This window comes from Engraulis encrasicolus, chromosome 13 (assembly GCF_034702125.1).
Source record: "Engraulis encrasicolus isolate BLACKSEA-1 chromosome 13, IST_EnEncr_1.0, whole genome shotgun sequence".
NCBI lineage: Eukaryota > Metazoa > Chordata > Actinopteri > Clupeiformes > Engraulidae > Engraulis > Engraulis encrasicolus.
In genome coordinates, this window is record NC_085869.1 from 9,140,111 (window position 1) to 9,164,343 (window position 24,233).

The window sequence follows — 24,233 nt, forward strand, 5'->3', positions numbered from 1 at the left end:
AGCTTAGGGCCCATGGCATGACGGGTAGAGATGTCCGATATTGGCTTTTTTGCCGCTATCCGATATGCCGATATTGTCCAACTCTGACTTTTCGATTCCGATATCGGCCGATACCGATGCCGATATATGTGGATTATTTTTCCTCATAACAAATTTTAGGTAACATTACACATCACAAAATATGCTTAATTTTATTGTGATGCCCCACTAGATGCATTCTCGAATGCAACAAAGCTTTCCAAATATCAACATTGTCTGTGCAAAATAGAAAAATAATTAAGGAGTAAAGTGCACAGTAATTCAAGCATTATTATATCGGTTTTGATAGGTCAAAAATCTGATACTGATATTGACCGATATTACATTTTATGCTATTATCGGGCCGATAATATCTGTGGGCCGATATTATCGGACATCTCTAATGACGGGCCTAATTCGCAATCACACACTCGTACTCCTCAGTAAAACACTTCATCCAAAGTCACTTACAAAGGCTCCAGACAGACGGGACCACTGTGAGCATAAGACACTTTATATGTGATTTTTCAAGGATATATTATATATATAAATAATGGGATAGATCTGTCAGTGATGCTCTTCCTTCCTTTTTGAAAATAAAACATTTCCGTAACTGTAACATTAGAAAGCTCTACAAAATAGAACCAATGAGGAGATCCAGTCTTGTCTTTGGCCTATGTACACAATCCAGTTCAGACAGACAGACAGACAGACAGACAGACAGACAGACAGGCGGGAATAAACGGACATCCTCATATCGCACGTTTTCTCTCCACACCGCACATTGACCTCAGTTGTATTATTTTCCTTTGGTAGATTCTCAGTTTGTTTGTTGTTGTCGTTGTTGTTGTTGTTGTTGTTATTGTTTAGGGAGTGAGATGCGCAGGCAAGCCGGTTGAGTGGGGGTAGTGTGCAGCAGCGTTGCTACCTGGAGACAGGACAGGAGGAGGGAGGAAGTCCAGGGTTAGTCAACGCCACCCACTTCCTGTCAGCCTGGTGTTGCGCAACCAAAGAACAGGAAGCGAAGGCCAATACAATAGCAACAGTTGGCCCCATGATTTTCTGGCATGGCCGCCATTCTGGAATGAACATCGGGCAAGTTACATTGGAATGCATTGGAAATGTATACACGATTTCTACATAATGTGTTAAAAATAAATGTTTGTAGCTATCGGAAATTCTTAATTTACGAATGCTTATACCATCTCATGTGTTATTTCGGCACAATCAGTGCAGAAGTTGGTTATCTATAAGGCTAAAGTTGGCAAAGTAGCTAGCCATATTATCCCTAGCCTAGCGTTAGTTCCACGTTCTTTCGCATGGCTACTGTTCATTCCAGAATGGCATACATGACTGCCTGTTCACTCCAGAATGGCAGATTTGACTCAAAACGGACTCAAAAAGCCCCCTATTGACTGTTTCCCATAAAGTACCTGACCTTCGCTTTCTTTTTAGATCCACGTTCTTTGGTGCAACTTTTAAACCAGTGGTTTCAACTTTTAAACCAGTGGTCCCCAAACTGGGGGCCGGGGCACCCTAGGGGTGTTGCGGAGGTACTGAAGCGGGTTCGCGACATGGGCAAAAGGGACAACGCTATTTTTGTCTGCTAACCCATTGATGCCTGATGTTGCGTTGCGCAACATTGGCCCTGGCGCCTGGAGCTGCATTACGCAACATTCAGGCTCGTGAGATTTGGGACAATTTATAAAAAATCTCTGTTTGTTTGAGATGAATGAACACATTCTAATGAAAGATGAGGGTCTTAGTATTTAAATGCAATAAAGTGCGTATTTTTATGTGCTTCAGAAGCTGAGATATTTAGGTTTTTATAGGCTGAGGGCAGCTTTTCTTAAAAAGGGTTCAAACATTCAGCACCCTTTTTTGCGGGTGCCTTAGGCGTCAATGGGTTAATATTGCTAGATTTTCCATTAGATTTCCCATTAACAGTTTGTCCGCTAATATTGCAAAAAATATTTTGTGCAAAATCCAAAATGGGATCCCCGTTGGAAAAGTTTGGGAACCACTGTCTTAAAGTATTGTGACCTAGACACTATTCTCCACTGACACAGCAGAGGTTGTAGCCCCATAATCCACACTGGTCCAGCAGTAATGAAATAGAAAAGTTACCTAGCCTAGTACTACATTACTATGACATAACACAGGCACGCACGCAAGCGTGCGCACACACACACACACACACACACACACACACACACACACACACACACACACACACACACACACACACACACACACACACACACACACACACACACACAGGACAACAAGAACTGAATAATGGATGGATGGATGGATGGATGGATGGATGGATGAAGTAGCTGTTGCTCTAAGCAAATGGATATATTGAGAGAGTAAAGTAAAAGGAGTGGGGAGAGACAGAGGGGAGAGAAAGAGACAGCTGGTTGCTGAGGGAAGTGGAGGATGGAGGGAGTGGAGGAGAGAGGGATGGATGGTTGGTGAGGGGGTAAAGGAGAGAGGGGAGGATAGTTGCTGATGGAAGTGATGGAATAATGGTTGGTGAGGGGGTAAAGGGGAGAGACAGAGGGGTGAAGGAGAGTGAGGAGAGGCTAGTTGTGAACGACAGAGTGAAGGAGAGAGAGTAGAGGCTAGTTATTGAGGAGTGACAGTGAAGGAGAGAAGAGAGGAGAGACTAGTCGTGAAGGAGTAAGGGAGTGAAGGAGAGAGAGTAGAGGCTAGTTGTGAAGGAGTGATACAGTGAAGGAGAGAGAGGAGAGTAGAGGCTAGTTGTTGAGGGCAGGGGGTAAAGGAGAGAGATGAGAGGAGAGGCTGGTTGTCAAGGAGTGACAGAGAAGGAAAGAGGAGAGGAGAGTCTGGTTGTCAAGGAGTGACAGAGAAGGAGAGAGGAGAAGAGAGGCTGGTTGTCAAGGAGTGATACAGTGAAGGAGAGAGGAGAAGAGAGGCTGGTTGTCAAGGAGTGATACAGTGAAGGAGAGAGGAGAAGAGAGGCTGGTTGTCAAGGAGTGACAGAGAAGGAGAGAGGAGAGGAGAGGCTGGTTGTTGAGGGCAGGGGGTAAACGGGAGAGACAGAGGGGTGAAGGAGAGAGAGGAGAGACTAGTTGTTGAGGGCTAGTTACCTCAGAGGCAGCGAGAGGCCAGTCAGCCCGTGAAGGCCTGGAAGTCAGAGTCTGAAAGAGCAGAAGGAGTGACACAGATGAGGAGGACAGAACAGACGTCACACACACACGCACGCACGCACGCGCACACACACACACTGTGAAACAGATACACACACAGTGAAACAGATACAGATACACACACAGTGAAACAGATACAGATACAGCCACACACACACACACACACACATACACACACACACACACACACACACACACACACACACACACACACACACACACACACACACACACACACACATTGCATAGGTGCTGCAGAGACACGGAAACATGGAAATGTAGCCACCCCATTGCCCATCAACAGACCAACACTAACACCAGCACAAGACACAGAGGAGAGGGATTAAAGACAGGTCCATGCATCACCACAATAGATGCATATAGATGATGAAGACATGATGATGATGAATGGCAGAGGCAGCATGATGAACGGCTATGCTATGGACAGACGGAGAGAAGCGTAAAGACAAGAGACTGAAGGGGATATGACAGATGCGTTGTTGTGTTGCTACAGTGTCTCATCCCAACTCGTCAATTTTTGACTACCTTTCACCAGACTGCAATTTTTGACATCTAAGGTATTAGCCAGGCCGCGCCTTCCTAGTGACGCAACACCTTTAGCGTTGCTGCTAGTCAGGCCAGGAACAATACAAATATCATTTCTGAGCTCCGGAAAAACTCCGGGGAACTCCTCTGACTTTGTCGGGAAGCAAACCAAAGGAGTATGCCCTTGGAGTCAAAATGTGAAATGAGCCTCAAAAGGCGCCCCCTTGTGGCAGCATAACTTCACTGACAGTTACGGTTAGGGAAAGGTCTAGGTTCAGGCCACCAAGTCAACATGCGACGTGGCAGCTATGCAATCGCTGGTCAAAGGTAGTCAGAAATTGACAAATTTGGATGGGACTGTGTTGCTGCAGACGGATGGCATGAGAAAGAAAAGAGGCAGACAAAACACTGTAAAAAATGACAGAAAATGGATTCATACACAAAAAAACACGATACAATAGAGATGGTGATGAGAGAGGGAGAAGAGTGATAGGCTTTTGGAAAGAGGGAAAGGTGGCGTGAGAAAACGGAGAAAGGAGGGGGTAGGGTGGGGGGAGGTGGTGGGTGTGACAGCGACAGCTCAGCTTCACCATATTCGTCCTATGACTCAGTGTCTGGGATTGCACCAAAACAGACATCATAGATACATATGATGATATGACGCTTGTTATTTAACCCCTTAGTTACATTACAGTAAGGACTCGATGTTCATGGTAGGTCTCAGGAAAGCACTTTAAATAACGTGTCCTCAGAGAGAGTCGGACATGAATCATAAATAAATGACTGAATCAATCATTCTGAAGACTCTGAGATTCATTGGTCTTGAAGACGTTCTGGCTCTCAGTATACATAGCCTTCTACCGTGGAGGACCATGTCCTAACTACATTTTGTAATATTCCCTGCATGTAACCGGAGTGTATTTTAGGTAGCAAAAACAATATCAAGTCAGCTTCTTTTTAGAGCTTTACGATCTTTCACTTCTCATCCAAAAAGGCATTTTTCAGTTCTGGCCCTCTCCCTTTCGGATGAAAGCTGGAATGTCTTTAAGTTCTAGTTAGCTTACTTTGATTATCATGACCCTGTATGAAGGGCAATCCTTGCACACAAATTAACACTAATGTGTTTGTTATATAGTGCAGCTGTAATCTTGAAAGTGTATTGACAAATACCATGTGAAGCACATGTCTCAGTAGGGTTATAAACATAGCATTTGAATGAGTTAATGGATGTGGATTGATGAGTTAGCGATGTTAGCGTGCTGGAAGAAGCCAGCCAGGATTAGCCATTGGCTCTCACTATCAATTATGTCATACACCCCAACACTTTATAGCACCAGTAGGCCTATCAGGTCTTCAGCACTATAAAGCACCTCTTCCTGCCCGCATGACATGCCATGACCCAAAGGAGCCCTTTACGGCTCCCAAGAACCGTTTCTAAAAGGAAGAACCTTTCACATCATGTAGCGGCTCAACACAGATGTCCACGCATGGACCCATGCACAGTTACAGTAAATAACCGCTCTAGCACATTCAGTTTTTAGAGTGCATGACACACAGGTGGTTGTACATGTAGCAGTAGCCTACTGCAAATGCAATTCTTTAAGACCCACAATGCAACACAAGCTCTCCTGTGGTTTCTTATATGCTGATTGTTTTGCGCAGGAGTACAAATACCAAAGCCTGACCATGTTTAGTTTCGAGCTGGATTTTATTGTGCCTGTAGTTGACATGTCATCAATGCATCACTTGTGCTTTTGACAATCTCATCATAGGTGATGTAAATGCAAAAAGAAATAAAAAAACATTTGGTGATTAGAAAAAAATAAACAATAAAGGCGATAGATATAGTAACAAGGGACATTTAATATCAGATATCAAAATAATGTACATTCTCCTGTACTCTTCTGAGCAGTACCACTGGTCTGTTCTCTGGGTGTGACTGAGGAAGAAGAATGGATAAGTAAAGATGGTATCAGTCCACAGTTTATCACTCAACAACACTCGCTATAGATGAGTTTAAAGGGCTGCTGGTGCCGGCCCTGTAAAGAACTGGTGCTTTTGACAGAGATTGTAGTAATCCAGGTAATCATTGAGTAATTATGAAATATTCCTTTTGAAAAAACAAGTCCTCATTGGACTCAAGCTTAAACTACAAATTTCAATCCTGCAGCTCCCGAAGGATCTTTTTTGGAAAAAAAAAAAACAAAACAAAAAAAACAGCACGCCTGGATTTGAATCCTTCTGCCCTAAAGACTGGAAAAGCATTCAGCTTCTGCCCTCGATAGGTGACATGATGTTAATGATGGCCATTGGCGGTGGCCAGCGGTGGCAATGGTGGCATGTGGTGCCCTGTGATTAATTAGTGTGTTAGTTTCATGGATGACTATATGGCATGGGGTGTGTTGTTTAGAACTGAACAAGCCTGCTTACTCAGCTATTGAACAAAAGAACACCTTGGCCTGCACCCCTTTATCTCTGGGACACCAAGCAGGCAAATTTACTGTTTGTTTATACAGCTTTGCCATGGTTTCGGATTCTAGAACACTATGACTGAATGGTAACCAAGGAGTGATTGGAACTTTGCCTTACAGAACATCAAACAGCATTGTCAAATGGCAACTGTGAACCAGAGAGAGTAGAGAGAGAGAGGTTCCATTGGCCCATTGTTTCCTGGTTCTATTATTGGGGGGGGGGGAAATCCCCCTTTAGGCAGACCAAGGCAGACCTGAGGACTGTTCTATTCAATGCTAGGAGCATTATGACACGCCCCTTTAGGCAGACCGGAACCTGGTCACTTTAGGTGCCCATAGAAACCTATTACAATGGCATATCTCTATATACTTATAGAATCTCTGTGTGAACTCTTTGCTTTTTTTGGGGGCACATTTTGAGGCAGCCAGCTATCTACAAACCATGCATCCTCTACTCTCCCACACACACAAACACGCCATGCATACCAACATCAAGAGGAGCATCCATATCTGCAGTGCACCACAATGCTCATCCATCTGTTCCTATGGATAAATATATATATCAGCACAATCAATCAAGACACTCACGGCAAATCATTGCACATATCATATTTGTTATAAAGTACTCACAGCCAACATGTATAATAGTCCCTTACATAGTAGTGCATTGTCGTAAAAAAAACATCCGGTCCATAAACACTAACTAGCTATTCATTGGCAATAATTTTGACAGTAGTTGGTATCTATTAATACTTATAAAGGCATCCCTTATTAGTATGTGCTCCTGTTCAGCCCTGACATTTATAGGCATGGTCACGAGACGCTAAAGCCGTTTCACGAGGCCCAACCAGGAAACAAAGTCTTAGTATCATAGCCTTGAGAAATGTCCCACTTCCTAGAAAAGTGACTACCAAGACTACATTCCACACACTGGCCTGAAGCGGGAAGAGAATCCCAAACAGATCCCATAACACCATTGGTCTGGTCCGGAGATAGCCCACACAGTCATTCAAGCACCTAGACTTGGCACGCATTACTGTAAAATGCTTTTGGTGCTGATGGTGCCAGAGCAAATGTCGGGCTAGGTTTGGTCAAACATGGACAGCAGCACTGTGTAGACAACTCATAAGGTTTCAGGAGAGGTTTTGAATACCACATTGTGATGAATTACATTGTGGTTCTGACTTTGGGATCCCTTTATCATTTTCCAATTGCCTCTTGTTAGTCAAATCAAGCTGAACCCGTACCTGGGGTCCGTTTCTCGAAAGCGTCTTTGCTAACAACAGTAGCAACGTCCTTCGTAAGAGCGACTCAACTGTCTCTCGACAGCGACACTCACCACTAAATCCAAGGGAATGGTAAGACGGTCTTAAGGCGGTCTTAAGACGGTCTTAAGACGGTTACCAACGACAAGAATCGAGAAACGGACCCCAGATTGGGTTTGGGCAACAGAAACAAATAGAATCAGTGCTGGCATTGGGCATCCAATCAAAACACACAGTACCAGTAAACTGGGCAACTTGGGATGTAGCCTCGCGAGCCATCCTACGTACTTCCGCCAAAGGATTGGCTCCACTACTGTAGTCTGGCCGTGCTTCTCTGTGGAGTGCCTGGAGCAGTAGAATTTTGATCGCAACGCCCCCCCAGAAAACAGCCAATAATCGAATACGCCCCCCACGTGGGGGCGAAAGGGGGAGGACGCTCGTGACAATGACGTACACATCTGCGCCAGAGCCATTGGTCTGCGCTATGTTGTTGTTGAGTAACTGCCAGCGATTGGGTGAGATGTGTCCAATAATTTCAAACCATAACTGAGTGCAAACTTCCTGCTTCCTACAATCGCTTCAGAGCAAAAAAATGCCAGACCATGAATACAAAATGAAATGGTAGTATTATGGGATGATCAGGACCAGGCTACTTGGATGAGCGTCTGCGGGTAAAAACGGGAAAAATTGGCCATTTGGCGTTTTTTTTTTTTTTCAGCCGTTTTGGGCCCATAGAAGTCAATGTAATTTGTTGAATTTGGGCGGAATTTAGCGCATTTTGGCGGTTTTTGAGAACCTTTTGGGCGGGATTTGGTCAGACACATCTGGCAACACTGGCTGTGGGGCTGAAACCTCTGGGCCAGAGCAGCTGTGTTCTGGGGGAGGGGGGAGGTGGGGATCTGGGGAATGGGCTGTCATTGCAGGCACACTATCCCCGTTAAGAGACCACATCAGCCAACAAACAGCTGTACCGTACATACAGGAAAAAATATTCACACATCAACATGCATACACCCCTTCTTATCTGCATGGGTACACATGCGCGCACACACACCGCACGCACACGCACGCACACACACACACACACACACACACACACACACACACACACACACACACACACACACATATTTTCCCTATTTTGAAGTGTCTTGCTGCAAAAATATTTCCTTCATCATTGGTGAACATGTAAACAATTTGTAATCACATTATTACTGATGGATAATACCCTTTTAAAGTGGCGACAGACATGGCAATACATATATACCGTAGCTACTATTATATAGTAACCAAATAAATCTCTGTGAGCTCTTTGTATTGCTTGAATGGCAATATTAGACATTTACATTCATATTGTTGAATAACGATCCTCAGAGGACATTAGGAAGAAATAAAAAGTGATTTAGAAAGTAAAAAAGACCTCAAATGCTTTGTGATTTGCTGGTTATACCTATAACAATGGGGAGCTCGTACTATACGAGTCCCAAAGTATCCTTAACAATCAAAAAATAGACATTTGGCAGGCCATTTAATATCAGGAAATGACATAAATGGCATGTAAACATACAGCACCTAAGCAGGCCAGCTGTATCTTTTCCTCTGTCAATAAGCAGTATACGTAAGTGCTGCTACTTTGGCGCTGACTGTGGTCTCGGTTGCCAAATGTGGCAGTCACAGGTGGCATCAAGTTCCGGTTTCCTGGCAACAACCCCAGGGCCTGCAACGCCGTCGTCAGGCCGGCTACTAATGAACTAAGGTGCTGTTTCCACGTAGCAGGATATTTTTTTAGCAGGGTATTTTTTTTCTCCTGTTTAGGTGTAAACGCAACATGTGGATTAAAAATAAATCCTCCATTGAAACAAATGCGTATCAGCCCCCTAAATTTTTTCTCCTCCCTTTTTATATCTGGATTTAAAATATCTGCTACGTGGAAAAGGAAGGCCAAAACCAATGTAACCAGGAGAAAACAAATATCCACATATAAGAATATCCTGCTACGTGGAAACAGCTCCTAAGACTAGCCTGTAGTTTGTAGCCACAGAAGAACAGTGGCTCAAACAGGTAGCCATAGGTTTTGAATTACAGAGGGTACTGGGGAACCATCGTACAGCCCTATCGAGTTCTTGTACCAGCAATACGTAAAAACAGGGTCGAAGGGTAGTGGTATATTGGTAGATAACATACATTATTTGAGAACGTACCTCAATATAACATTCTCCCAATTATGAGAGGACAGAACATTTTGTTTTAACAGTCTCTAAAGCAGTGTATCTACCACAAGACAACAGCTATGCTAACCTTAATGTCAGCACAAACCATTTAGTACAATGTTTCATGTTGTTACACACATAATTACACTGTACGCCATGCCATGATGTAGATACACTGCAATAGACTTGGAGAGGATGGCGTGGGTAGGTGGGGGTAGGCAGGACAGGAGGCGATGGAGGTGGAGGTGGGTTGGAGATTGGCTGGGGGGGTGGAGATGACTACATGTGGCGGAGCTAGTGACATTGATGGTGTGGAAGAGGTTTACCGAGACACCACTGCCGGTTTGAAGAGGGCTTTTGATTGCCTCCTGATTATCATCGACTTTCAAATCTCGTACTGAGATGTCGGTCTGACCAAGAAGATAACGAATAACGTCTCCTAAACGGCCCGATTAATTCGCTTCCCTCAGTTTGCTACTGATTGAGGACAGAAAAGGCTGTGCCAAATTTAAAACCAACATTTTTTTGTCTCAATAGAATGTCAATAGAATGGCTTAAACCACGTCACTGCCTTGAACACGCCTCTACCTAGGGCCGTTGGAGCAGCTCAAAGTTGATTGCTCTCCGACAAAGAGGGTGGAGTTCCCAATTTCTCTGGAGCTCAGAAACGATATATGTATTGCTCCTGACCTGACTAGAAGCAACGCTGAAGGTGTTGCGTCACTAGGAGGGCGTAGCCTGGCTACGCTTTCAACTACGTATTATCTCCTAACACGTTTATCCTGTGCTTCTCCTGTTGCTATCAACAATGACACACACTACTGGTCTTCAACAACAAGACCAAGCATTATGTTAGGCTGTATGCCTTATTAATTTGCACTTCAGCTACATATGCCACAACAAGCCCAGAACATGTGACACTATTCTGTACCTAAGTCTTCTTTGGATTAAGTGGTCAAAAATGGCAGTGCATGAGACACATGTTATTCCGTAAGTGCCATGGGCACCTGGCGTTGTTGGTGGCATCAGTAAACATGGAGCATGAGGGCAAAGCACCTCATTCATTTCACTGTAGTTACTGCAGTATTACTGTCCATGCCAGGATAGATGCCTACCATACAACACTAAAGCTCAAGCAAAGATCTCATAATTGGCCATGGCCTGGTCTGTACTTCCTATGCAGCAGAATGTCTACAGAACAGGTTATATTGCCAATCAATTAGTAATTGGAGTAATTGTATTAGATGCTTGAGACAAAGCTCCTGAGGCTTCAAGGTTTCATTGTAAATCCGAATGTGAAAAATAGAGCCTCTACCATAAGTAAATTCATTATTGCCCGTATGGTAAGGAAAAATAACTTTATGAGACCATTTACTCCAACCAAAAGTATGTCAGGGTTCAGTATAGCATCATATCTCACTGTGTACGATAAAGCTGCATACTGTGTATAAGTGGAACAATAATAGAAATGGCTGATGATAGACACTGTGCCCATCAAAGAAGAGAAAATCTATGTAACGGGGGGCAAGGAGAGCCCTTTAGGGTAGGGGAATGGGGAATATCACAATATGTTAAAATCGGTAACAGTGATGAGACCGATCCCAATTTAGCAACGCTGTGGTCCCATTCCACAAACAGGGACAAAAACATTTTTTCATCCTTTTTCATCCACAGACATGGGTCAATCAGGAAACACACAATCAAGGATATTCATTTGAAAACAAATAAGTGTGTTTTGGGAAGGGCCCAGAAAATATAATGGTTTCTTGCTAATCCTCTGGTTTGGGTTATGATCGACTTCAGCAGCTGGCCCACATGTGGCTGCACTACAGTCGATCACACACGAGACAATACTAGCTAGACTAGAACAGCATACTAGCAATGCTAACATGCTAACAACACAACAAATTCTTAATGTTCTGACTGGACGATCATGAAACTTTCCCAACATACCATTCTCCAGGAGATCTAGAGGTAAAAAACGACATTGTTCAGTGGTCAGTGAGCCTCCATAATTGTGTTAATAACCAAGTAGGCTATAGGCACCTAGAATGTCAATTCATATTCCCATCTGTCAGTATCACAAAAAGAGCTGAAGTCAGACAGACTATCCAACATTGCTCGAGAAGACAATCTCTGTACTATATGTTCACCTGATTAAGAAAGTCTAAGAGTACACTACATTTCTGTAATAAACTCCTATAGTATTGTATATTAGGCCTATTTGTATTGTTATGTAGGATATGTGTATTATACAATAACATAATAGAAGTCATAATAAACTAGTATTATATACAGTAGATAGCAAATGAGCAAATTAGTGCTCCAGGCCACCTTTCTTTTAAAATGCATTACATGTTATTGGGCTTTTGACGCGAACCAGAATTGGTTCATAGAGTTTGGCATACTTTGATAGAGTGTGCTTGTTATATTTGTCACTATATTCTTGTCCATTTGCTGTTGATCTGACTGCTCCTACGGTACCTATGCCACCACACACCCACTACACTTGGTCCTGTTCTACCTACTACGCCACCACACACCCACACTTGTTCTTCTTCTTGTGGTGGTTCTTGGCTGGTATGCCATTCTCCACCCATTCACCCTCCGCCACCTGCACAGGGCCCATGGGCCAATCTCCTCCAACCACCCCACCTTCCTCCACCTTCACCCCTCCTCCTCCTCCTCCTACCAGCCCTCCACCACCACCACCACCACCACCACCAGGGGGCGAAGAGGAGCGGGAAGGAGGACTGCCCCTGACCTCCTCCGTCATCCTGCCGATCCCTCCACCTACGCCAGTTTCCTCCTCCCGCTCCTCCCCTGTGTCTCCAGCAACCACACTTGATGACGTCGTCGTAACCCCATTGACTGTGGAGGAGAGCTTAATTTTAACCATGGAAGGACTACAACTAGCCGCACCCTTTGAGGAGGAGGCCTTAACCTCGACCACTGAGGGGCCGTTCACCACTCTGACCCTTTCATCCACAACACCCACTGAGGGGCCTCTGGCTGTGCCGACGCCCCCTTTAGCCACACCTTCTTTGACCCCCTTCTTGGCCTTCACCTCGACCACTGAGGGGCCGTTCACCACTCTGACTCTGATGCCCTTCTTGGCCCCTCCCCTGCGACCCCCACCTGAGATGAAGTCTTGGGCGGCGGCAGCGGAGCGTTGCTGCGCCTCCATCTCCGAGAGGCTGTACGCTAGCGCCATCTGCAGGTCTTCGTCGTCCTCGTCATCCTCCAGGCCGTCCGGACAGTGGTAGAAGGGGGCGGAGCTAAAGGAGCGCTGGGCGGGGCTCGTCTTGGCTGGCTTCTGGTGATGATGATGCGTGTGCAGGCGCTGCTGGTGATTGGTGGACGATGCCGTGTGGGCGGAGGTGGATGTGGAAGTGGAAGTGGAGGAGGTGGAGGAGGAGCCGATGCCTTCTTGCTCGCGGCGACTCAGCTCCAGTGCTAGCGCCATCTCGTCAGCCACACCTGGCAACATATTGCACATCCTTAGAGCATGATACCCCTTCACAACCATAGCATTCATAACATCAACATAGAGGGATGGATTATTTGACATAAGGCACATTATACATCCTTAGAGCATTCATAACATCAGCATAGAGGTGTTATTCTCCATATTCACCTGGCAACACATTAAACATCCTTAAGGTAATGACACACAAGGCAACTTTTTGAGCAACATTTCTGGCCAATATCATGATTAGCTATTCATTGTCTGATGGAATGGTTGAAAAAAGTTGTCTGCTGCTAATCTAAATTCTCCTAATAAAAATGTTATGGGATTAACCATCTAAACGACATGATACAGTATTGTTACCCACACAGATTGCTCAATCAGTTGCCCAGTGTATCATCACCTTTAGAGCACGATACCCCCCATAACAATATCATTCATAACATTGATATAAAGGGATTATTCTCTATATTCACTAGGGGGACATCTTCTTAGAAAATGAGACATGAGAGCAAGACACATTTTTAGAGCATCATATCATCCTTCATGACATTGATATTGAAGATATCGGGAGTAGGGGTCAGTTGTCCCGGACCCAGAGACAGGGGGGGGGGGGGGGCCAAAATTGGGTTCTCATTAAATTGTACGTGTTAAAGGGGGGGCTTTCAAATCATATTGTAATGTTTGCCGCCCTAGGCGACCGCCTGGTCTGCCTATGCCTAGCGCCGGCCCTGATATAACTGCATATACACTATACTGTACTTCAGTTAAATGTATATCTTCACAAACAGTCCACTTAGCTCAGACCCACCAATTACTGCCTAGTATCAACCAGATAGGTGTATGTGACATCCACTAAAAAGTTTAATGAAGCAACATTTGAGGTGTTGTTTAAGGGTTCGTTTGATTTTGCTTCTTTACGTCTTTTAAATTCTTTTAAACACTTCTTTTTAAACCATGTACAGAGAAACAGCCTGTGTCTTCTAATTTGCTTAGTTTGATAATACTAACCCATAGAGGGTGGCGAATTGAAAAATACATTTCACCCTTTTCCATGGTTGATGAACTAATGAAACTTGTGGAAACGTAGGGAAACATCAACGTTTTTAAGTGTATAATGTCAAAGTGAATGTATAATTTTGTATAGTGTGTGTGTGCCTGTGTGTCAGGCACGTGCACTCCAATACGGCAGGGGAGGCACGGCCTCACCAGCTCCAGATGAGAATGATGAGATGCAGTTAATGTGAATAATAGTAACAATAACAGCTATTGTTTTCGAGCATCTGCACCATAACTACCATTTGAGCAGTATTTAAACAGTTTCACTCATTTTCAATCATTTCCGTGGCCAAAATCGTAATATTTGCCCATTTCATGTCAAATTGCTCCGAATACGGTGCATTTGGGGCAACTCTGAACTGGCCTCACCCCGGAATGCTCAATCCCTCGTTAACAAGCTTGTGCGCATGCGCCATGTTGCTCGTTCTGTGAATGCAACCTGGTAATATTGTATTAAACGTTTTTATACACTTAATAGAAGTATGTATGGTGTGCCCTCATTTCCTGATATTTTTTAAATATTTTCTACGTGTGATTATCATTTCTTTACTCTGGACGCTTTGGCATAACGCCCACTGAAATATACAATGGTGAGGCGAGCAGTAGCCTGGCCGCAGACTCCTTCTGGTGTTGAGTCTTGCTGGACAGTTACGTCATAGCGAATCTGAAGTTCACAATACAGTCAGTCGGTGTTGTTGGCTAGCTTGGTCACTTTGACTACTACAAGTGGATTTCATGACGAAACTAAGAGCATTCTCAAAGTTGGATTTCCAAGGGGAAAATATGTGATAAAGAATGGAGGACCGACAGAGCTGAAGGGTTTGCTACTCAGGTGACCGGTCAGAATAACTACCCGATCATTTCAAAGTGAGTGGTACAACACTGCAGAAAATATTCGTTGTTTCCCCTGTGTCTTGTTTGCAACCGGCGAGAATGTGTGGAAGACCATTCGCATGGGATTTTACGACTTAACAATTTACTAAGGACTAAGGAGCCTCACGAAACACAAATCCTCGCGGCTACTCATATTCAATGCCTAATTGCTTTGGACGTTTGGGGCGACGTTTGGGGCTTTGGATGAACAGCACCGGCTAAAGTAACGTTAGCATGCACAACGCCAAAGTGAAGGAAAAGAGCGGCGCATGGACCTGATGCACGAGTTCAGGTAAGACCAATTTCCTATGTGTGTGAAGCCTGTGTTTGTGAGACCCGTGGGGAGACAGAGAATCCGCCGTGATTCTGTCCAGTGTGGTAGCTTTTGTGATGGGCACCGGATTCTCATGTGCCCGGTAACTGTTTGTAAAGTTGAGTACAGGGTACCGTTGAGGTAAATCAAATATACCCGTGTAACTACAAGACTCTGATGTAATTCCAAGGTGTAGGCATAACAGAAATGACAGTCCCAAAATATTTGGTGACCATATCGAAGCGTGTAATATCTGTTTACGTTGACATTCGCTTCCTGCCACACCTTTGTCCCACATCTACTCTCCCCTCACCTCCCCTCCCCTCCCCTCCTCTCCTCTCCTTTCCTCTCCTCTCCTTTCCTCTCCCCCTCTCCTCTCCTTTCCTCTCCCCCTCTCCTCTCTTTTCCCATCTCCTCTCCTGTCCTCTCTTTTCCCATCTCCTCTCCTCTTCTCTCTTTTCCCATCTCCTCTCCTCTTCTCTCTTCTCCTCTCCCTCTCCTCTCCTCTCCTTGAGCTCCTCTCCACTCATCCTCCTTTCTCCTCTTCTCTCTTCTCCTCTCCCTCTCCTCTCCTCTCCTTGAGCTCCTCTCCACTCATCCTCCTTTCTCCTCTCATCTCCTCTCCTCTCTCTTCTCCTCCCCTCTCCTCCTCTCTCATCTCCTCTCTCCTCTTCTCTCCTCCTCTCCTCTCCCCTCCCCTTCTCTCCTCTCCTCTCCTCTTCTCTCCTCTCCTCTCCACTACTCTCCTCTCCTCTGCTCTGCTGTCCACATTGGTGATGTGTGGTTTATCTGAGACCACTGTTTGAATCCTGTGTGTGTGTGTGTGTGTGTGTGTGTGTGTGTGTGTGTGTGTGTGTGTGTGTGTGTGTGTGTGTGTGTGTGTGTGTGTGTGTGTGTGTGTGTGTGTGTGTGTGAGAGAGAGAGAGAGAGAGAGAGAGAGAGATCTAATAGCATTTTCTCTGCGGAAATGCAGTAAGCTTATGTCAAAATATGTAGGCCTACCTTATGTTAAGAAAGCTGCTATGACATATGGAACTTGTCGGTAGGCCTATTTGGCAATTATTTATTTGAAAATCTGATATTGAAAAAGTTGCCTCACCAGCCATAAATCCCAGCGCACGTCACTGCTGTGTGTGTGTGTGTGTGTGTGTGTGTGTGTGTGTGTGTGTGTGTGTGTGTGTGTGTGTGTGTGTGTGTGTGTGTGTGTGTGTGATGTAAATAAGCATGCATGTACAGGAAGTGTGTCAGTGTGTGTTTACCATTGATGAGAATGCTTTTTAGAACCCCATCCTCCTCAATCTCTGTTCTTTCTTGACCGTTCTCTCGAATCCTGGAAAGTAGGAACACCACATACAGTGCAGTACGTTAGTGAACACTGTAACACCCACCAACACAATAACATCCCACCAACATTAGAAAAAAATGTGATAATGATAATAATAATAATAATGTCATAACAATGTTTAATTAACAGCTGCACAGCAGCGGACAGAAGAGCTCTTCAGAGAGTGGTCAGCACAGCTCAGAAGATCACCAGCTGTCCCCTGCCCTCTTTAGAGGAGTTGTTCTCCTGTCGCTGTCTAAAGAAAGTCAAGCAAATCAAGCAAATTGTTCTTTTTCATCTTCTTATTCTCTTCTACTATCCCCTTATGCTGAGCTGTTAACATTTTTTGTGTGTTTTCTAGAACTGGGTGAGCGAGCTGGGAATGAGACCTGTGTATGTGTGTGTGTGTGGGTGTGTGTGTTTGTGTGTGTGTGTGTGTGTGGGGGGGGGGGGGGGGGGGGGGGGGGGGGGGTAGATGTTGATTGTTGTCCATGATCGTTGTCTTGTTTTGTTTTTCTGTGATGTATTAAAAACATAATAAAAAATTGATCACAAAAAAAAAAAGAAAGTCAAGCAAATCATCAGAGACCCCTACCATACTGGACATAAACTGTTAGCGTTACAGGGCTCTGGGTACAAAAACAAACAGGCTAAAAGACAGTTTTTATCCAAAAGCAATCTACACACTTAATTTTGCACAGCAATTTCGTACCTGTACAATGACAATAAAGATTCATTCATTCATTCATTCATTCATTCATTCATTACCTTCGCCGAGACAAAGTCGGCGAAGGTTATGTTTTGACCGTTGTGTATTTATTTATTTATTTATTTATTTGTTAATATGTTTGTTTGTACTTCGTATAACTCAGGCAGAACTGAGCCGATTTTTATGAAATTTAGTGGGATGATTGGTCATGACCCAAGGAACAATCGATTAGTTTTTGGGAGTGATTGGGTCAAAGGTCCAAGGTCAAGGTCAAAATGTTTGTTTGTACTTCGTATAACTCAGACAGAACTGAGCCGATTTTTATGAAATTTTGTGGGATGATTGGTCATGACCCAAGGAACAATCGAATACTTTTTGGGAGTGATTGGGTCAAAGGTCAAAGGTTAAGGTCAAAAACGTCAATTGAGCCGATTTTTATGAAATTTAGTGGGATGATTGGTCATGCCCCAAGGAACAATCGATTACTTTATGGGAGTGATTGGGTCAAAGGTCAAGGTCACGAAAAGGTCAAAAACGTAAATTCAGCCGATTTTTATGAAATTTACTGGGATGATTGGTCATGACCCAAGGAACAATTGATTACTTTTTGGGTAAAGGTCAAGGTCAAGGTCACGAAAAGGTCAAACACGTTTTTCTTTGCCAAGCTCTACATGCCAGAACAACGTCTGCATGCGGAATTGAATAAGAGGTCAAGACTGGGCCAAATATGTAATGTTACAATATTCCGGTCCGATTTAAATGAAACTTAACACCAAAATTTGGAGAATGTTATGCCCCACACTCTGAAGATGGCCAGAAAAAAATAAGTGGCGTAGGCGAAGGTTTGCGCTCTACCGAGTGCCCATTCTAGTTCATTCATTCATTCATTCATTCATTCATTCATTCATTCATTCATTCAATTGCCCGGCCAACATAATAATATCCTACCAATGTAATAACTGTTGTCGTGGGAAGTTATTGCGTTGGTGGGTGTTAGAGAACACCACACGCCTTGTCAGTGACACTGAGCAGATACCATAGTTAATTATTTAGACATGACCTCAATGCAAACAGTGTGTATACTGAAGTATACTCAACTGAAGGCGTCATCAGTACATGAAATACAGGGTGCATGGCATTATAATGGGACTCTCACTTTGGCACGAATGTGCGTGCAAATAATAAAATAAAACACATACTCTACATGTAGGCCTATCCACAAACACACACTCTCTCTCTCTCTCTCTCTCTCTCTCTCTCTCTCTCTCTCTCTCTCTCTCTCTCTCTCTCCAAACACACACACAAACACATACACACACACACACACACTACACAGCTCCTCTGATCTGATCTGATCTGACCTGACTGTGTTGAATCAGACACCTACTTCCGTGTGGTGGTTCTCTTGCCGTTGACGGTGCGTGTGGAGGTGGAGACGGACTTGAAGTTGCCCAGGCCCCCTCCTCCCCCCATGTCCATGCCTCCCATCCCCCCCATGGAGAACGTAGTGAAGTCCACTAGACAACGACAAACAACGACATGGGGAGAGTGAATAAACACATACAACTGTACAGTATAATAATGACTTAGGATCTCAAGCTCTTTTAGTTTTCTTTCAGTAACAATAACATCTAGCCTCCTCATTAGGTACAATGGAATAGCTGGTGGAAACATTATGTAGTAATATCATATGCCACTGCCAGTTGTACTTACACTATTAATTTACTTTTACTTTTAAACTTTGGCCACCTCTACAATGGGCCACCAGATAAGGAAGTGATAGTGAGGTGTTGATGCCAACTAGCAGTTTGGCGGTAGTGAGTTAGTAAACCTCCCTCCCGAAGCGTCATGTAGATACGGTAACATTGAGCTATCGGTCTGGACCTTTAGCTTAGTGGTATCATACTGTGCCTCCAATGCCGAGCTGGAGCGTGAGCCGGGAGGTTGCGGGTTCGAGAACCAAGTGACAAATTAGTACAAGATGACGTAGAAAAGAGAGATATCCTCCGCCTTCCTGCTCTTCACAATCTGGTGCATAACCGGAAAGTACTAGTAGTTGCAGGGAATGAACGAGAGTCACCGGAGCATCTTCAGATATGGACGACGTTGAATTGTTTTATTGGGCAAGTGCCAAGGCTAACGTTTCAACGTCGTCACGTCTTCTTCAGAGTCAATATTAAACGTTAGTCTTGGCACTTGCCCGATAAAACAATTTAAGTGCAAGATGCCCTCGGTTCCTAGCCTGGGAACTCCCATACTGCCTTTAGTTCTACACAATTGTTTCGATCTGAAAGACAGTCTGGTGAGGATGACTCATAACTGCCAAGATCATGGGATATGTGTCATAATGGCCAAGCATTCCGACCTTAACAGTTTCTCTGCCCAATCAGAGAGCAGGGCAGTGTGTCATAATAGCAAAGTATTCCGGCCCTATACGGAATTTACAATAGGCAACTCCCCAGACCTAATCTCACTTGTGATTAGGTCTGGTGTTAACCAGGCAACTCGGTTCCACTGACCTCCAGCAGAGGGGAAGGAGAAGAAGCGTCCGGGCCCAGCAGGCCTGGAGTGGTTACGGTGGCCATGGTGCATCCCTCCGAAGGGGAAGTCATCTGGGGAACCAATCAGAGAAAAGGGAGGGAAAACAGGCACACAACAGAACCAATCAGAGAGAAGGGAGGGAAAACAGGCACACATCAGAACCAATCAGAGAGAAGGGAGGGAAAGCAGGCACACAACAGAACCAATCAGAGAAAAGGGAGGGAAAACAGGCACACAACAGAACCAATCAGAGAGAAGGGAGGGAAAACAGGCACACATCAGAACCAATCAGAGAGAAGGGAGGGAAAGCAGGCACACAACAGAACCAATCACAGAGAGGGGAGGGAAAACAGGCACACAACATAACCAATCAGAGAGAAGGGAGGAAAAACAGGCACACAACAGAACCAATCAGTGAGCAGGAAGGGAAAACAGGTACACAACGGAACCAATCAGTGAGCAGGAAGGGAAAACAGGTACACAACGGAACCAATCAGAGAGCAAGGAGACAGAAACACAGAGCAGGACATTGGTCGGTAATGATTATATTGATTACATAGTCAATAGAGATGTTTTTTGTTTGTTGTTTTTTGTTTTGTTTTGTCTGACACATGTAGAATGCATAGCAGATTCAATTAAGTATTTTCTATCATGCATATTGACATAGCGCTGTGTCACTCACCGAAGAAGTCGGCAAAGGGATCCTGTCCCCCAAAGAACTCCCGGAAGACATCGTCTGGGTTTCGGAATGTGAAGGTGAATCCTGGGAAGTCTCCCGTATGGGATGAAGGCCCACTCGAGCCTACAGGCCAAGGAGACATGACGTGATGGGCATGAAGAACAGGTACATATAGTGGAAAGAAAACGTGGTGCAAACAAATAAGGTAACACGCAGGGGTGGAGCTATAGGGTGGGAGGGGGTGGGGGGGTAGGCAGGGCATTTGCTCCTGTGCCCAGGGAAGACATGAATGAGACAAAATGGCTAAACACAAATCCCAGGATGGTATGGTCGGTGGCGAGGCACTGCAGAGCCTCTGCTTACCTGAACTACTGTGAACTCCTTCCTTGCCATATGTGTCATATGACTGTCGTTTACTTCCTAAAGAGAACAAGAGAGGAAGAAGGGAGAGAAGAAGAAGAAGAAGAGTCAAGAAGGGGAAGAAGAAGGGAAGGAGAGAGAGGAATAGATTCAAGAGGAACAGAAAAGATAGAGAAAGAGAGACAGAGAGAGGTAGAGAGAGGTAGATATAGACAGAGAGAAAGAGCGGATGTGTTTTTTATGTATTTTTCATTCAGAACAGGGTACAGAGGGAGACACACATAAAAGTGCATTACAAAAATGAAAGATCAACTCTCTAAGTGTTGAATTAACACAACATTTACTGTTTAGACCTAGTGACTGTGACTGCACAGTAGCATAATGTGCAAGAGCATAAACCTCCACAGCAAGTGAGTAGGTCTGCGTGTGACCATCTGTTCCCGTATTATACAGTATATCACGAAAGTGAATACACTCCTCACAGTTTTGCAGATTTTTGAGTATATCTTTTCATAGGAAAGCATTACAGAAATGTAACTTTGACACAATGATTAGTGACCTTTTAACAACATATTTAAGCGCTTAAATGTCTTGTTCACTCAGAAAAAAACAAAATACAGCCATTAATGTTTGAACATGTACTCACAAAAGTGAGTACACCCCAGATTAAAATCCGGTAGAGAAGGGGCTATGTTGGCTCGAATCGTCTCGAAATGAAAAGGGATGACAAGGTAGGTCATCAGTGTGCGTTTCAACCTTTCTTTGCATTGAACTTTTGAATTTTGAGTCTGCATCTGGCTTAAATAGATTGGTGTGAGATTTGAATGCAATCCTATGGAGAATATCGTGATCTGCTTCAGTAGTCACAGTGCATGTTGACATGCATGTTTCTTTTAGGTGTATTTCAGATTGCCAATGTTGACAGCATTCATGCATCCCCAAACCATGTCAGTCCCACTACCATGCTTGGCTTATGAGAGGATACACCTTTTTTGTAAAACTCACTTGTTTACCACCACACATGCTTGACACCATCTAAAGCAAATTTGTTTATCTTGGTCTCTTCAGATCACACAACATGGTTCCAGTGATTCATATCCTTGGTCTGTTCATCTCTCTTGAGACCAAGATAAACAAATTGGCTTTAGATGGTGTCAAGCATGTGTGGTGGTAAACAAGTGAGTTTTACAAAAAAGGTGTATCCTCTCATAAGCCAAGCATGGTAGTGGGACTGACATGGTTTGGGGATGCATGAATGCTGTCAACATTGGCAATCTGAAATACACCTAAAAGAAACATACATGTCAACATGCACTGTGACTACTGAAGCAGATCATGATATTCTCCATAGGATTGCATTCAAATCTCACACCAATCTATTTAAGCCAGATGTAGACTCAAAATGTAAAAGTTCAATGCAAAGAAAGGTTGAAACGCACACTGATGACCTCCCTTGTCATCCCTTTTCATTTCGTTTCATTTCGAGACGATTCGAGCCAACATAGCCCCTTCTGTACCGGATTTTAATCTGGGGTGTACTCACTTTTGTGAGTACATGTTCAAACATTAATGGCTGTATTTTGTTTTTTTCTGAGTGAACAAGAAATTTAAGCGGTTGAATATGTTGTTAAAAGGTCACTAATCATTGTGTCAAAGTTACATTTCTGTAATGCTTTCCTATGAAAACATATACTCAAAAATCTGCAAAACTGTGAGGGGTGTATTCACTTTCGTGATATACTGTATATGCTCTGCACTAGCATTTGGCCTAACCACCAAGGGCATATCGACCACATAAAGTTCAACCTCCAGTTTAACAGTGAGCCATAATTCACTGCATGGCTGGTGCTGTGTTTTAAGGCCTGCTTCTGCAGTCCACATACTTTGTCCTAAAGCACAGTTGTTTAAACTCTAAACCTCAACTCCCATTGTCATTGTGACACAGCGCTCCACAGCACACAAGTGCACACTGCACACAATGGAATTGCATTTATGCCTCACTCTCGCAAGGGGGCAGCCCTTAATGGTGCCCGAAAGGTAGCAGTGCGGCGGGACAGTACCATGCTCAGGGTACCTCAGTCATGGGGGAGGATGGGGGGAGAGCACTGGTTAATTACTCCCCCCACCGACCTGGTTGGGAGTCGAACTGGCAACTTTTGGGCTACAATTTCGACGCCCTAACCGGTTACTCATGACTGCACTTAACAAGTGCTCTTGTGGGGCCTGTGCAGTGACCACTCCTACAATCTGGAACATGACGCCATTATACATCATGTCTGGACCCTTCTTTGGCTACTTTTGAATCTCAACTTTAAAATCGAAGATTACACCAAGGCATCCAATAATGCACAGTTGAAAGTGAAGATTGTGCGCATCCCAGAAAAAGGTACAGCACAAAGGCCGACTGTAGTTTCGGAGAGAGAGGTCAGCGCACTTAAAATCGTTTTTGCTTTCTTTTATTATTTCATGGCTGGATTACGCTTCGACCTCAATAGACTGTTGAAGTCGAAACGTAATCCAGCAATGAAATAATAAAAGAAAACAAAAATGATTTTAAGTGTGCGGACCTCTCTCTCCGAGATTCAATAATGCACAACCTAGCCTAATGTACAGTGTTATGGCATACTACTGTATAGGTATAATGGTCAGAGACAGCGCTTTGAAACAGATTTTTTTTTTCCCAGTGGTTTGTTGTGAACAAAAACAGCATTGTGACTTTTCTGGTTTTCAGGACTTCATAGTGGAGAGGGGAGGTGGACAACATAAATCTGACAGGATTTTGTAGGGGAGAGAGCAGTTGATGATTGTGACATGACACACTCTCAGGGAGGACTTCATTAGAGAAAGGAGAATGGAGAAGGAGAAAGGAGGTTATAGGCTACAGTAATGACAACATAACCGAGTGTCTGAAGACAACATCACAGAGAGGGGACGGGTAATAATGACTATATAGTGAATATTATGCTGTCATTGAACATAAAGGAAACCGGAGGGGTAAAATTGACTATGCAAGAAATGTGATATGTCAGGTAATAATGCCTATTACACAATGTTTGAGAGTCTGAGAACACTTCATGAGAGAAAGGGGAAAAGTTACAACATGGGGAACCTATGGCCCGTGGGCCGTTCACGGCCCTTAAAGCTGTCTTAGGGCTTCCGCACACCGGCTCCGACAGCACTGCGGAGCACTTTCGCTTCCGACACAATTCCGAACCCCAAA

General features: G+C 44.2%; 1 protein-coding gene across 6 annotated transcripts in view; it reads right to left on the minus strand.

The window, feature by feature from the left end:
• Positions 1–511: 511 nt before the first annotated feature.
• dnajb2 (DnaJ heat shock protein family (Hsp40) member B2) overlaps positions 512–24,233 on the minus strand; it is a 32,068-nt gene continuing 8,346 nt past the window's right edge. Inside the window, exons 4-11 of one of the 6 annotated variants that reach the window (XM_063213013.1) lie at positions 21,017–21,073; positions 20,657–20,776; positions 19,953–20,045; positions 18,821–18,950; positions 16,660–16,730; positions 12,825–13,166; positions 3,135–3,185; positions 512–946 (exon numbers count right to left, since the gene is read on the minus strand). In XM_063213013.1, the coding sequence (XP_063069083.1) occupies positions 3,157–3,185; positions 12,825–13,166; positions 16,660–16,730; positions 18,821–18,950; positions 19,953–20,045; positions 20,657–20,776; positions 21,017–21,073 (842 nt within the window). In that variant the 3' untranslated portion in view covers positions 512–946; positions 3,135–3,156. Of the gene's footprint in view, positions 947–3,134; positions 3,186–5,583; positions 6,755–12,824; positions 13,167–16,659; positions 16,731–18,820; positions 18,951–19,952; positions 20,046–20,656; positions 20,777–21,016; positions 21,074–24,233 lie in introns of those variants that run through there. The other 5 variants (XM_063213015.1, XM_063213016.1, XM_063213012.1 and 2 more) reach the window with 5 other exon arrangements.